Source organism: Leopardus geoffroyi, chromosome B3 (assembly GCF_018350155.1).
Source record: "Leopardus geoffroyi isolate Oge1 chromosome B3, O.geoffroyi_Oge1_pat1.0, whole genome shotgun sequence".
Taxonomy (NCBI): domain Eukaryota; kingdom Metazoa; phylum Chordata; class Mammalia; order Carnivora; family Felidae; genus Leopardus; species Leopardus geoffroyi.
The window spans coordinates 19,936,230-19,949,362 of record NC_059337.1 but is presented as its reverse complement, the minus strand read 5'-3'; the positions used below and the strand labels follow the sequence as shown (position 1 = coordinate 19,949,362).

The 13,133-nt window shown below is 39.0% G+C and overlaps 1 protein-coding gene across 2 annotated transcripts in view; it reads left to right on the top strand.

Moving 5' to 3' along the window:
* The window catches only part of TARS3 (threonyl-tRNA synthetase 3), a 62,521-nt gene that overhangs the window by 23,168 nt on the left and 26,220 nt on the right, over positions 1–13,133 (top strand). For both annotated transcript variants that reach the window (XM_045448819.1, XM_045448818.1), the window contains 3 exons: positions 2,038–2,116; positions 2,988–3,134; positions 3,971–4,069. In XM_045448819.1, coding sequence (XP_045304775.1) covers positions 2,038–2,116; positions 2,988–3,134; positions 3,971–4,069 — 325 coding nt within the window. The remainder of the gene's footprint in view (positions 1–2,037; positions 2,117–2,987; positions 3,135–3,970; positions 4,070–13,133) is intronic.

Sequence of the window (13,133 nt, the reverse complement as noted above, 5' to 3'; positions counted from 1 at the left end):
GTTCCCCATTTCTGGGTGTTCTGGATGTCTGGCTGATGCTATGACCTTCATGGTCCAATCTTAGGAGATCTGGTATCAGAAAAACCCTCCACAAAGCATTTACTTCCCATGGTCACATAGTTACAGGTCTGTAGTTTCATGGTACTGTAAGAGAAGTCATCTCCCCTTTAAGCAAAGATGTGCTCAGTGCATTTCTTACATTATAATATGAACTCGTTGCCATTTGACATTGAAGTGGGATACCATGCTTGCCTCATCTTTGCTATTCTCCAGTGACCTGATAAGGTTTTATTGGTTATTACTTATAATTCAAATAAATGTTACTATATGCATTTTGAAGTTTAATACATGAAGAGATAGAAAAGACATGCGAAGTTTTAAAATTCAGGCTCCTAATACTTGAGCTCTTGTGGCTATTTTTTGAACCTTCCTTAGGTCAATATTGACACTTCTTACTCTGTCAATTTAATTTTTAGAAAATGAATTGTATTTTCTTCTACAGGGTTATTTTAAGATGAGCGTATTGAAGTCTTCCATGCTAATTAGGCATTCCTTCCACACCTGTGAGCTTTGATTTACCACTCCCATCTTGGACAGAGAACAATAAAGCCTGGCCATTCAAATAAATGACATTTTCATATTTAAAGCATATTTATCCACTTTGGTGAATAAACCAGCCTCTTTATGTATTCATCGTAATTTTTAACTCTTTAACCAGTGAACTTTAAAAGTATTTAAAATTGGTTGGAATAGTTAAGGAAGAACTTACTTTCTTTACTAAATTTTCCTTAAATTAGTTGATGTTAAGTACCTTCCCTCTGACCAGTGTCATTAGTATTTTAATTTTTTAAGTGTCTCTGTGCTTGAAAAAAGTCTGTGCTTATGAAGGTTTGGGGGTCCTTCTTGGTTAGAGGTGCAAGTGAATCCCCAGCAACCGCACCATGTGGTTTTTTTATTTAATGTTATTTATTTTGAGAGGGGAGGGGCAGGCAGAGAGAGAGAGATAGAGACAGAGAGAGAGAGAGACAGAGAGAGAGAGAATCCCAGCAGGCTCTGCACTGTTAGCACAGAACCCGACCCAGGACTCAGGTACTGTGAGATCATGACCTGAGCCAAAACCAAGAGTTGGATGTCAGAAGCTTCACCGACTGAGCCCCCCAGGCACCCCACACTATGTGTTTTAATAATGGTGTCATCTCTGACCTAAACTTGTGCCTGAGAGTTGCACTGAAGTCAGTGCTCCGTTTTAGTAAACCAAAAGACAGTTAAGGCTTTTGTCATAACACCAGAGGACCTAAAAACAAATACACAAAAGACCCTTGAAATTTATTTATTTATTTATTTATTTATTTATTTATTTATTTACTTATTTATTATTTATTGAACAGACCTTATTTCTCGGCAGATTTCAGTCCACAGCAAAATTGAGAAGGTACAGAGATTTTGCACATACCCTCTCCCCCACTCGTGCACAGCCTCTGCCACTATCAATGCCCCCCGTGGAGCGGCTCGTTAGTGACAGTTGATGGACCTGCACTGACCATCATAATCACATAGAGTCCAGAGTTTACATTATGGTTCGCTCTTGTTGGTGTACATTCTATAGGTTTGGTGAAGTTTATTTTTAAAGTATCAAGTTTGCACATTTTGTATAAGTTGCAGATAATTTTGGCTTTGCAAATCAGTGTAGAACAGGGAAATGGCTTTTTGATTTTATGACAGTGGAAGGTTTTCAATAGCCTTGGGACATGACGTTGAAAAGTGGTGGGTGACTGCATGGTTTCTGTCAGAAGATTCTGTAACTTTTTGAATTTGAGCAAAGGAGGCAAGACTGGGATCTGAGGCCAGATAAATTGCCTCTTTCTTCATCCTAAATTAAGAATTAAATTATTTTAAATTGCCCCCCAAGTTAAAAATTGCCTCAAGATGTACGAATAAGTAAGATCCTTCACTTAAAACATATGAAAACATGATTTGTAATGAACGGTCCAAAAAGCTATAACTGTGTCTGGGCATGTCTGGAATATTTCATTATAGGTGTGGTCCACTAATTGACCTTTGCAAAGGGCCCCATGTAAGACACACTGGAAAAATTAAAGCCATAAAAATTTTCAAGGTAAGCATTTATTTTTTTTAATACAGCAAACTTAAGATAAACCAGATAATGAGGAATTTTCAATCATATCTTTTATAATCTGAGTATCACAGTATTTTAAAATACCTCATTATTTGATTTTTACAGAAGCTTCTTTTTTTAATGTTTATTTATTTATTTTTGAGAGAGAGGGAAAGAGAGAGAGAGAGAGAGAGAGAGAGAGAGTAAACACACAAATTGGGGAGGGGAAAGAGAGAGAGGGAAACACAGAATCCCAAGCAGGCTCCAGGCTCCGAGCTGTCAGCACAGAGCCCAACGAGGAGCTCAAACCTACAAACCATGAGATGACCTGAGCCGAAGTCGGATGCTAAATCAACTGAGTAACCCAGGCACCCCAATTTTTACAGAAACTTCTAAAAATACTGTAGTTTTTGAAAATTAGGACCTTACATGTAGCTTTTAATTGTTTATTATTTAACATTACTATACATGGTACAGTGCCTTTCTTTCTCATATATTTTAAGATACTGTTCTGCACTTGATGACTTCCTTGAATCACCCTAGTGTGAGCAAGAACATTTGGCTGGGATCTTCATGTCTCTGTACTGTATGCTGTTCCTCTCCTCTGTGGTTCAATTACTATTGGCCCCGCCCACCTTCCCTTTCCTTCTCACTATTCATTCCTAGAATCCATGGCAGACTCTACATAATTTTCTGATGAATTTGGGCTGGGGAGGTTTAATTAGAATCAATTTAAGAGTCTTCCTGGTGCTACAAAAAGTCATCGTAAGCTATGTGGATGGCGTAGTGGAAAATTGTGCACAGATTTAAGAGCGGTTTTATTTATAACCAAATGTTTGGTATGTTTACCCAACTTTTGTTTGATGCTTAGAATTCCTCAACATACTGGGAGGGCAACCCCGAAATGGAAACACTGCAGAGGATCTATGGGATATCCTTTCCTGATAACAAGATGATGAAAACCTGGGAAAAGTTCCAAGAGGAAGCCAGGAACCGTGATCACAGGAAAATCGGAAAGGTACGCCTGCGTCCTAATCACTAGCAGGATGAGGACATTCTTTGTTGGCCTATGATTTAATTGTTTGGAAAATGGGATCTCTTCTTCCCTTGTCCTATCTTCTGTTTTGCTGGCACTCAGAGTTTGCTATTGCAACCTCATGTTAATACTCCAAATGTCTCCTCATCGCTTCCTTCCTGTGTCTTTTATTAAATTTTAAAATTACAGCTTTCTGTCACTCATACCATGATGTAAAAATAATGTTGTAAAAAATTGTATGTACTTAACAACATACTTTGTTTTGGGGGAACAGAGCAGAGAGACAGAATGAGATTTAAGAGTGTGTGGACCTGGGTTTGAGTGTCAGTTTGGCCACTTACGAGCTATGTTATATGGCGGGCCATGTGCTCACTTATGGAACTGCACGTGCTCATCTCTTGCTCGGTGGCCTTGTAGGGCTGATGGGGAGGGCAGATGCTGTATGGTGGCAGCAGTATGGGGCAGGCATTCAGTAGTGACAGCCATGATGATGGCCACCGCCATGTGGAGCCTTCCCCCTGGAGTGAACTTTTCTGATCTTTGGCCATGTTCTCTCCCCATGAGATCCACATTCCAAGATGCCACGTCAGATATTAGCAGTGAATAAAAGGTGAATGAAGAGCTAAGTAACCATAAATATGAATTGTAATTTTACATGTGGTAGTAATTCTAGTTAGAGGTAAGTATTGAGGGGTTTTAGTTGTTAGAAGATGGAAGTCATAACTGAGTATAAGTCTCATTCCTTCAAGGTCATGTGCATACAGTAAATATTGATCAATGGCAGTGAGATTTGAGATGCAGTTATTGTTTTAATCTAGGAACAAGAACTATTCTTCTTCCACGATCTGAGTCCTGGGAGCTGCTTTTTTCTTCCCAGAGGAGCCTTCATTTATAACACACTTATGGATTTCATACGAGTAAGTTAATTTTTAAAACTTTTTTTATTCAGCTCCATTGTACATTTTATTATTTTCCTACTTTTGTAATAAAATAGCCAAGTATTTTCATTAACTTTATTTTAGTAATATTAATAAGAATTTTGAACTAAAGAGAAATACTAGGTTGTGCCTCAAAAAAATTGAAATAATTTCTATATTTCCTAAATAAAATGCATTCTTGGATTTCAGTAAGTGCACCTGTTGTCCATAAAAGTTTCTAGAGCATGAACAATACAAAGATAAGAATTAGACTAAATGTGGAACTCCCTGGGAAAGGAGAAGAAAGGAGGCAGTGTCCTATCTGGCACAGAATGCTAAATGATGAACTGTTGATTCTCAAAATGTGGTCCATGGTCCCCCTCCACCATCCCTGACCCAGGGGTCCATGGTGTCCCTCACTGGTGTGACTCCCAGGTAGCTTGGCACCTCCATCCAGAGCAATTATGTAAAATACATTCTTGTAATAAAGTCTGTAGATGAGAAAGTCTTAAGTGTTTCTCTCATTTGAACTCCAGATACTGTTCAGAGGTGATCCATGTAACTACTAGGATTATGTTTCCTTTCTTGTATTTTTCTTTCCTGTAACTAATAATTACCTAAAATTTTCATTTACTCAGTTTTATATCACTAACTTACTTAGTTCCTATCACTAATTCATCCTCAAACTTTTTCTCAAAACTGCAAAACTCCTTACAGCATATTCTGAGTATTCAGGTAATCTCTCAGTAATTTTTGAAAATTTGGTCCCCTTGTTCCAGAACTAACTTGCTGCAAGGATTCTTGCCAACTGATGTCTCAGTACTTGTTTTCCTCATCATTCTGGCTACTCCCCTCATGTCTCTGCTATGTTGGTTCTCTTCTTCCCTGATCCCATGCCTTCCTCTTCTTTCCTTATCCCTCTCCTTTGGGGAAGCACTTTCTTCAGCAACTTCCTGAGAAAAGGTTACTGGCATGAGCTGGTTATTCTCTGTCTGCCTCACCTGTCTCATCTCCATTCCTTCTTTTCTTGTTCTGTGTCCCTGGAGGCTAAGCTCTGTGGACTTTGTCACCTGGGCTACATACCTTCCAGTAGGGATCTGCCAGTGTGAAGCCATGGGCGGCCAGAGGGCCTGAAGAATCACTGAAGATTATCCGAGACTGTAGCAGGTGGTGATGACCATCACAGCTGCTGTTTTGGATAGGCTGTCTTCCAGAAAATCAATATAGCCCCTGGCACCCTGAACTCTCAAGGTTGGTCATTGAGTGTATGGAGAATAAACAGAAAGCCTCTGTGGTAGCCTGATAGGAATCTCTTATCTTTATAGATGTAAGACGCACATGGCTGATGATTAGGCCCAAGGCCTGATTGTATGGGCTGCAGAATTGTAAAGCCATTTAAATTCACAACCCCAGTGGTCTCTTATGTAAAGGTAAGGGCACTTTTGGGAAAGAGTGGGTCCTTGAATTTTGGAATAAGAATATTTGGCAGACACGGATGAGGCAGAGGACTTTGAACTCCCAGATACCTTTGTCTGAAGAAACTGGCCTTTCCATGCAAACAAAACAAAACAAAACAAAAAAAATTCAGAAACTTTGCCTGTTTTTTCTCTTGGTTTTCAGTTATATGGTCTTGCCTTTTCCCATATTTGGTAATTTTTTATTATATGCTAAATACTGTATATAAAAATAACTTCAGAGGCTTTAGATGATGTCATCTCCTACTAGAACATTTACCCTCTGTCAAGATTGAAACCTAATTAATCCATTCAAAGATGGAGCTGAGTTAGGGCTGGGCTTCCATTTTGATAAGACAGAGTCTGCCTCTTATTCATCCCTGTTTCTAGGGCATGGCCCTGTGGGGTTTTCAGTTGACAGTCTGTGGTCTCTTCAGCTCCAAAAAACTGGTGGAGGTCCAATTCTTCTCTTCAAATGTGTTCTACTGTTGGCTAAGCAAATGATTGCACATCTCATCCAATCACTGCATTGGCTCAAAATCTAATAATATGTCATCTGAATCAGGTCTAGGTATAGATGAGGGTCTTCGGGTGCAAAGTACAGATTACCAAATGCAGTTCTGCTCATCTTAAGATCTGTGAATTAAAGGGACAATTGTGTCTGGGTCAACCCCACCCCAACATTATAAAATGATGATAGAGAAATAGGAGGCAATACATACTGCCATTCAAAAAGGGGCGGGGGAGAGTAGTTGTCACTGATCTGCGGATACCCTGGCAACCTACTTGTTCTTTCTCCCTGGTCAAAAAGTGCACTTTGGGTAGGACTTAGTTTTGTCTCTTCCTGGGTTATGGTTCTGCCCTTTGAACCATCCTTCCTTTACCATGAGAAATAGCGCACGCGGACCTCTGAGTAGCTTTCTCAGTGTTCTCAACCTGTTTCTTTCAGTAGGACTTTGGGCATCCCAAGGCCTCATTTCATTTTGTGCTGTCTCTGTCCGTTTTAGTCTAAGCCAGGACAATTCCTTTAAAAACTTTGTGGGGTCTTTTATATACATTTGTAATCAACACTTCTATAAAAACCACAGCTGTGCCTCTTTATGAACCAAATTCTTCTCTACTTAAGCCTGCCTGTGAGGCTGCTGCAAGACTATACACTTAAGATTCTTAAAAGCCTTAATGCTTAGCTGACAGAGTCTACAAAGCACCATCTTAAGACTCTCATTCAGATCACTGTAGATACTCATTCAGATCACTGTGAGGTCTTCATAAACGGCACACCTTTATACCCTCAAGAGCTTTACTGTAAGGCCATGCTTTATTGGCTGTACCCTGTATTTTATTTTTGTGCGAAAGCCATTCTTACCTTATGAGTCTTTTGCTGGATGAGTCTGAGGACGCAATAGTTTTATTTTTGAACCCAACAGGTCCTGGCATTTTGGTATCTCCTCTCCAAAAATAGTACCCTGTTTAGTTTTTGTCTCTCTTGTATTTTATCGTAGGCAGCTCTAAGTAGTCAGTTGTTCCTTTGTACTTTCTGCCCAGACACATCCCTAGCTATAGTCCATGAATTCTTTGGGTACTCTTTCTGTTTTTCATTTACCTCAGGTGATGGTGTTACCAGTTTTCTGGCACCACAAGAGTCCCCTTTTCTTCATCCTCCAATATATTTTCCTCACTGTCCTTGAAGTTCCCACAGTCTCTAGCCACCCAGCTTCTGCCCACCACCTGGCCCCAAAGCCGAGGCTGCCTATTTTAGGTTGCTATTATAGCAGCACCCACAACCAGAACAAATTCTGTTCTGGCTGTCTGTCGCAGCATAACAAAATATCCCAAAGCTTAGTGGCTTAAAATGGCCATTTTTTTTTTCATTGTTATCTCTAATGGTTCCAAGTGTTAGACTTAATTAGCATGGTTCTTACGTTGAATTCCTTATATGGCCACATTCAGGTGGAAGCTGATGCCAGAGTTGCTGATTGGAGGTTCAGTTACATTTGTTAAAATGCATAAATCTGAAGCATACAGGTCAATAAATGTTCCCATGTGTGTACATCTACACAGTCACCACCCAGATCAAGACATAGAACAGCTCCATCCTATAAGGTCCTCTTGGGTCTTCCCAGTCAATACCCACCTCCCCTCTTCTCACCTAGGATAATCTTGCTGATTTCTGTCCACCATAGATCAATTGTTCCTGGTCTTCAAAACTTCATGTAAATGGACTCCTACAGTATTAGCTATTTATTGTGTTTCTGGCTTCTTTTGTTCAACTTAATGTCTGAGAGTCATCCAGGTTTTGCATATAATTATTTCTCTATTGTTTGAGGTACTTCATTTTGTGAATATAGTACAGCGTATTTATTCGTTCTCCTGTAGGTATACATTTAAGTTGTTTCCACTTTGGAGCTATTTGACATGAAACTGCTATGAACATTTCGTACGTGTCTTTTGGTGGGCACGAGTACTCACTTCTCTTGGGTATATACGTGGAAGTGGAATTGCTAGGTTGTAGAGTGTTATTGACTAACAAAATGCTGAAAAGTTTTCATGTGGTTGAACCATTTAATGTTTCTTCTAAAATATATGAGCTGTCACTTACTCTACATTCTCTTCAACACTTGGTATTCAGTTTGTCATTCTGGTTGGTACCATGGTATTATTCTGCATTTCCCTGATGAATAATGATGTGACAACCTTCTCATATGCTTGTCGGTCATTTGGAATCCTCTTTTGTGAAGTATTTTGTCAATTAAAAAAATTGGATTGTTAGTGTCTTAATTATTTTTAGGAGTTCTTCTGTATTCTGATATGAATCATTTGCTAAATGTACATATTATGAGTATATTTTTTCAGGCTGCAGCTTATTGTTTCTCTTTCTTAATGATGTGTTGCAACCAACAGTTCTCGTGTTTAACAAAGTCCTGTTTTGCTTTTTTTTTTCCTTTCTGGTTAGTGCTTTCATGCTGTGTTTAAGAAATCTTTGCCTATTTTGGAGTCATGAAAATATTCTTCTTTGTTCCATTCTAAAAGCTTGGTTGAATTTGTTTTCAGACTTAAGGACATGATCTACCTTGAATTCATTTTTAGGTTCTGTGCAGTAGAGGGATCAAGGTTCATTTTTTTCATAGGGTTAGCCAGGAACTTCAATACCATTTATTAATACATAGAGTCTTTGTCCTAAACTGTATAATCATATGCATATAATAGTCATTATGTATTTCTGGATATTTATTCTATTCTTTTGTCCCTTTGTTGTCTGTCCTTGCACTAACACCACACTGCTTTGATTACTGTACTTATTTTAACTATATTTTAAGTCTTAATATCAGTTTAATTTTAAGTTTTTCAGGATTATTTTGGCTATTCTAGATTCTTTGTGTTTCCATATAAATTTTATATGATGCTTATCAAGTTTCTAAAAATAACTGCTGGAATTTTTATTGGAATGTCCTTCACTCTATAGATTAATTTGTAGATAATTTACATCTTAGCCATATTGAGTTATGAACATGGAAATTTTGTCAGTTCATTTAGTTCTTTATTTTCCTTCAGCAATATTTTGTAATTTCTATTTTAGAAGTCTTGCACATTTTTCATCAGGTTTATGCCTAGATATTTGATTTTTTTAATAGAAATGACAGAGAAACATGGGGCGCCTGGGTGGCGCAGTCGGTTAAGCGTCCGACTTCAGCCAGGTCACGATCTCGCGGTCCGTGAGTTCGAGCCCCGCGTCGGGCTCTGGGCTGATGGCTCAGAGCCTGGAGCCTGTTTCCGATTCTGTGTCTTCCTCTCTCTCTCTGCCCCTCCCCCGTTCATGCTCTGTCTCTCTCTGTCCCAAAAATAAATAAACGTTGAAAAAAAAAAATTTGAAAAAAAAAGAAAAAAAAAGAAATGACAGAGAAACAGATAAAAAAGGTGCTCATCATTATTAGTCATCAAAGAAATGAAAATTAGGGCTGCAGTGAGGTATAATTACATGTCCACTAGAATGTCCCCCTCCACACACACACTCCCATGGCCAACAAAACAAAACAAAAACAAAAACAAAACCCTGAAAACACTAGAACTTGGGAAGAATGTGGAGAAATTCTAACTCCCATTGCCTGTGTGCAAAATGGTACAGCTACTTTGTAAAAACAGTTTGGCAGTTTCTTACAGTTAAACATATGCTTAACTGTGTGACCCATCAATTTCACTCCTAGTTATTTACCCAAGAAAAATAAAAACACATGTCTATACAGAGACTTTGAATGTCCATAGAAGCTTTATTTATTGTAGCAAAAAAATGGAAACAACAGAGTCTCATCAGCTAGTGAACAGATAAGCATAACCGTGATATGTAATGGACTACTCCTCAGCAATAAAAAGGAATGGAGTACTGATACATGCAACAAGAAGGAATAATCTCAAAGGTTTTATGCTAAACCAAAGAAGTCAGTCAGAGGCCACATGTGGTATGATTCCATTATATGAAATTTTAGACATGGTAAAAATATAGTGATAGGAAAGACAATTAGGGATCCTGGGGACAGGGATAGGGGGTGACTACAGAGGATCTGGAGGGAACTTTTTGATGTGATGGAAATATCCTATGTCTTGATCATGGTGGAGATTACATGACTGTATACATCTGTCAAAAGTCATTAAGAATCATGTACTCAAAATTGGTGAATTTTACTGCATACAAATTATACCTAAATAAAGCCATTTTGTAGTAAAACATATATAACATAAAATTTACTATTTTAACCCTTTTTAACCATATGGTTCATTTGTGTTAAATACATTTATATTGTTTTGCAGTTATCACCACCATCCATTTCCAGAACTCGTCTCATCTTGCAGAACTGAAACTCTAGAACCTTTTCATCATTGCATAATGAATCTCTGAACCCCTTAAACAATGACTCCCCGTTCCCACCTCCCCCAGCTTCTGATAACCACCATTTTACTTTCTGTCTCTATGAATTTGGGTATTCTAGGTAACTCATGTAAGTGGAACCATACAGTATTTGACCTTCATCAAGCTAATTTTTTTAAAAGTCTACTTTGATATTAATATTGGCAAAACAGCTTTCTTATGTTAGGGCTTGTGTGATATATCTTTTTCTGTCCTTTTATTTTCTGCCTATTTCTGTTTCTATATTGAATGTACATTTCTTGAAAACTAGAATATTGTTGGGTCTTATTTTTTTGTTCAGTCTGATCATTTGTGTCCTTTTTTTTTTTTCTGTACCCCTTCTGTGTGTCTCACAGTCCTTCAACAGAGATCCAGTTCTGGTTAATCACCAGGCAGTAGAGGGTGTACATGCGGGGCAGATTCTCATTCACATCAGGCCCCCTCAGGGGCCATTGGCCCGTCCAGTATCAACAGACTGTGGCTTGGTGCCAGGTCCTGTCAACTGGAGCCAGAGTAGTGGGGTAGGTGATACTGAGCATAGTGCAGAAACAGTCCATCGTGTGGGGCCATTTTTCTCAGAAATAGAACTGTTGCCTTTCTGTGGAAGGTCATGAAGGAGGGCATATTATTCCCAGTAAGAAGGAAATTCCAAAGTTTCTGAGTCTTTGATTCTGGGGTGAGATGACCTCCACTTATGTTCAAGCCAAGGTGGGTGAACATTTGGATGTATATTGGTTACTGACTGTATGGAAAACTGATAGTAAATAAATAGAGACATCTTGTTGTTACACTACTTGAAACTCTTCCCCCCTGTATTTGGGAACATGTCTATCAACTGGTTCTCTATCTTTCTTACTTTCCTTAAATTTTTTCATTCTAGAATTTCATACAATAAAACTTGTACTTTTTCAACAAATATGCAGAACTGTATTATCATCACAACATTCAAGATACAGAGCAACTTCATTACCCAAAAAATTTCTGTTATGCTACCTCTTTAGAGTCAAACCCTTTCTCCCTTGATCAAACCATTGATTTGTTCTCCATCCTGAAAATTTTGCCATATAAACAGAATCATCACTGTATATAATCTTTTGAGACTTGTTTCTTTCCCTCAGGCTAATAGGTATATTAATGGTAGTCTCCTTTTATTATTGAGCAGTATTCCATTGTATGGACATAACACAGATTCCTTAGCTGAGGGACATTTGGATTGCTTCCAAATTTAGACAATTATGAATAAAGCTGTTATAAATGGTTATGTACAGGGTTTTGTATGAATATAGGTTTTCATTTTACTTGGGTAAATATGTAGGAGTGTGATTTCAGGATCCTATGGTAAATTTATGTTTATCTTTAGAAGAAAAATCATGGGATAGAAGGGAGTGGCTTCTCTTGTTTTTTATTCTAATAACCCACTTGGAGAACTTGTGCTTCCTGTTGCCACAACCTTGGATTCAGTGGATTTCCAAACCAAACTTGTCTTTGCAGACATATAAGATATCAAAACATTTAGCCCTGTGCAGGGAGAGTCCTGACAGTGCACTCAAAGGGTTTAACTCTAGGGAATCTAGAGAAGAAAATATTTGCAGAGGTGTGGGTCCAGTTGAGGTAACTAAGAAGGGAATGTAGAGTACCCAGGGATTACCAACATCAGGCTCCCTTACCTTCCACCCCTAGGCCCAAACAGGTGAGGAGAAAGTGTTCCAGAACTTAAAGAGAGCTTGAAGTGTGGAAGAGAGGCTGTAACTGGAGATTACAGCCAGAGACAGAATAAACCCAAGGCAAGGAAGAAGTAGGAAAGGAGGGAGTAAATACCCTGACCACTCTCTTCTCCTACCCTTGGGATCCTTTTGGAACCTCTCCTTAGTCAAACCCAACTAGAACTCAAGGCAAGTAAGCCTGGTAATGGAGTCCATAGAAGTCGACTTTGGGGAACACAGAGCAGAGCAGAGAAGGGAGGCAGATATCCCAGGATGGGGTGGCTCGGGTTGGTAAATGGAGAAAAACCAACACAGCCCAGTCCCTTTGCTACTTGGTGTCCACTTTTGTCCTTTGCTTGCATGAAGTTATTTATTTCCTCACACAAAGTCCCATCAGCCAATGTATCATTTACATCAGTTCAGTCTCAGCAAAAATTAAAATGTGACATTAGCCACCATCAGTGTTCTTCATGTATTCAGAGAAAAGAAATAATTCAGTGTAACAGTTCCAGCCCCAGGCTCTGTAGATGGACACAAAGCCTAAGTTAATAAATCAGAGCTTCCTTCTTCCACCACCCATTCCATATTCTCCTTGTCCCGCCAATATCTCAATGGACAGAGCATTTCATTTGGTGAATGCATTAGTTTCATAGAGTGCCTAACAAAGCACTGTAACAGAGTGGCTTAAAACAACAGACATGTATTGTCTTGCAGTTCTGGAGGCCAGACGTGTAAATTAAGACTTTGGTGAGCTATGCTCCCTCTGGAACCTGTGGGTGAGTCCTTCTTCCACTCTTCCCAGCTAGCAGTGGTTTGTCAACCATTGCTGGTGGTGCTCAGCTTGTTGATGCCTCCACCCCAGCCCTCACGTGGCCTTCTCCCTGTGTGGCTTTGCATCATCTTCCCTCTATGTGTGTCTGTTTCTGTCCAAATTCCCCCCTTTTATAAGGACACCAGTCATATTGGATTAGAGCCCACTCTAATGACCAAATCTTAAGATGATCACC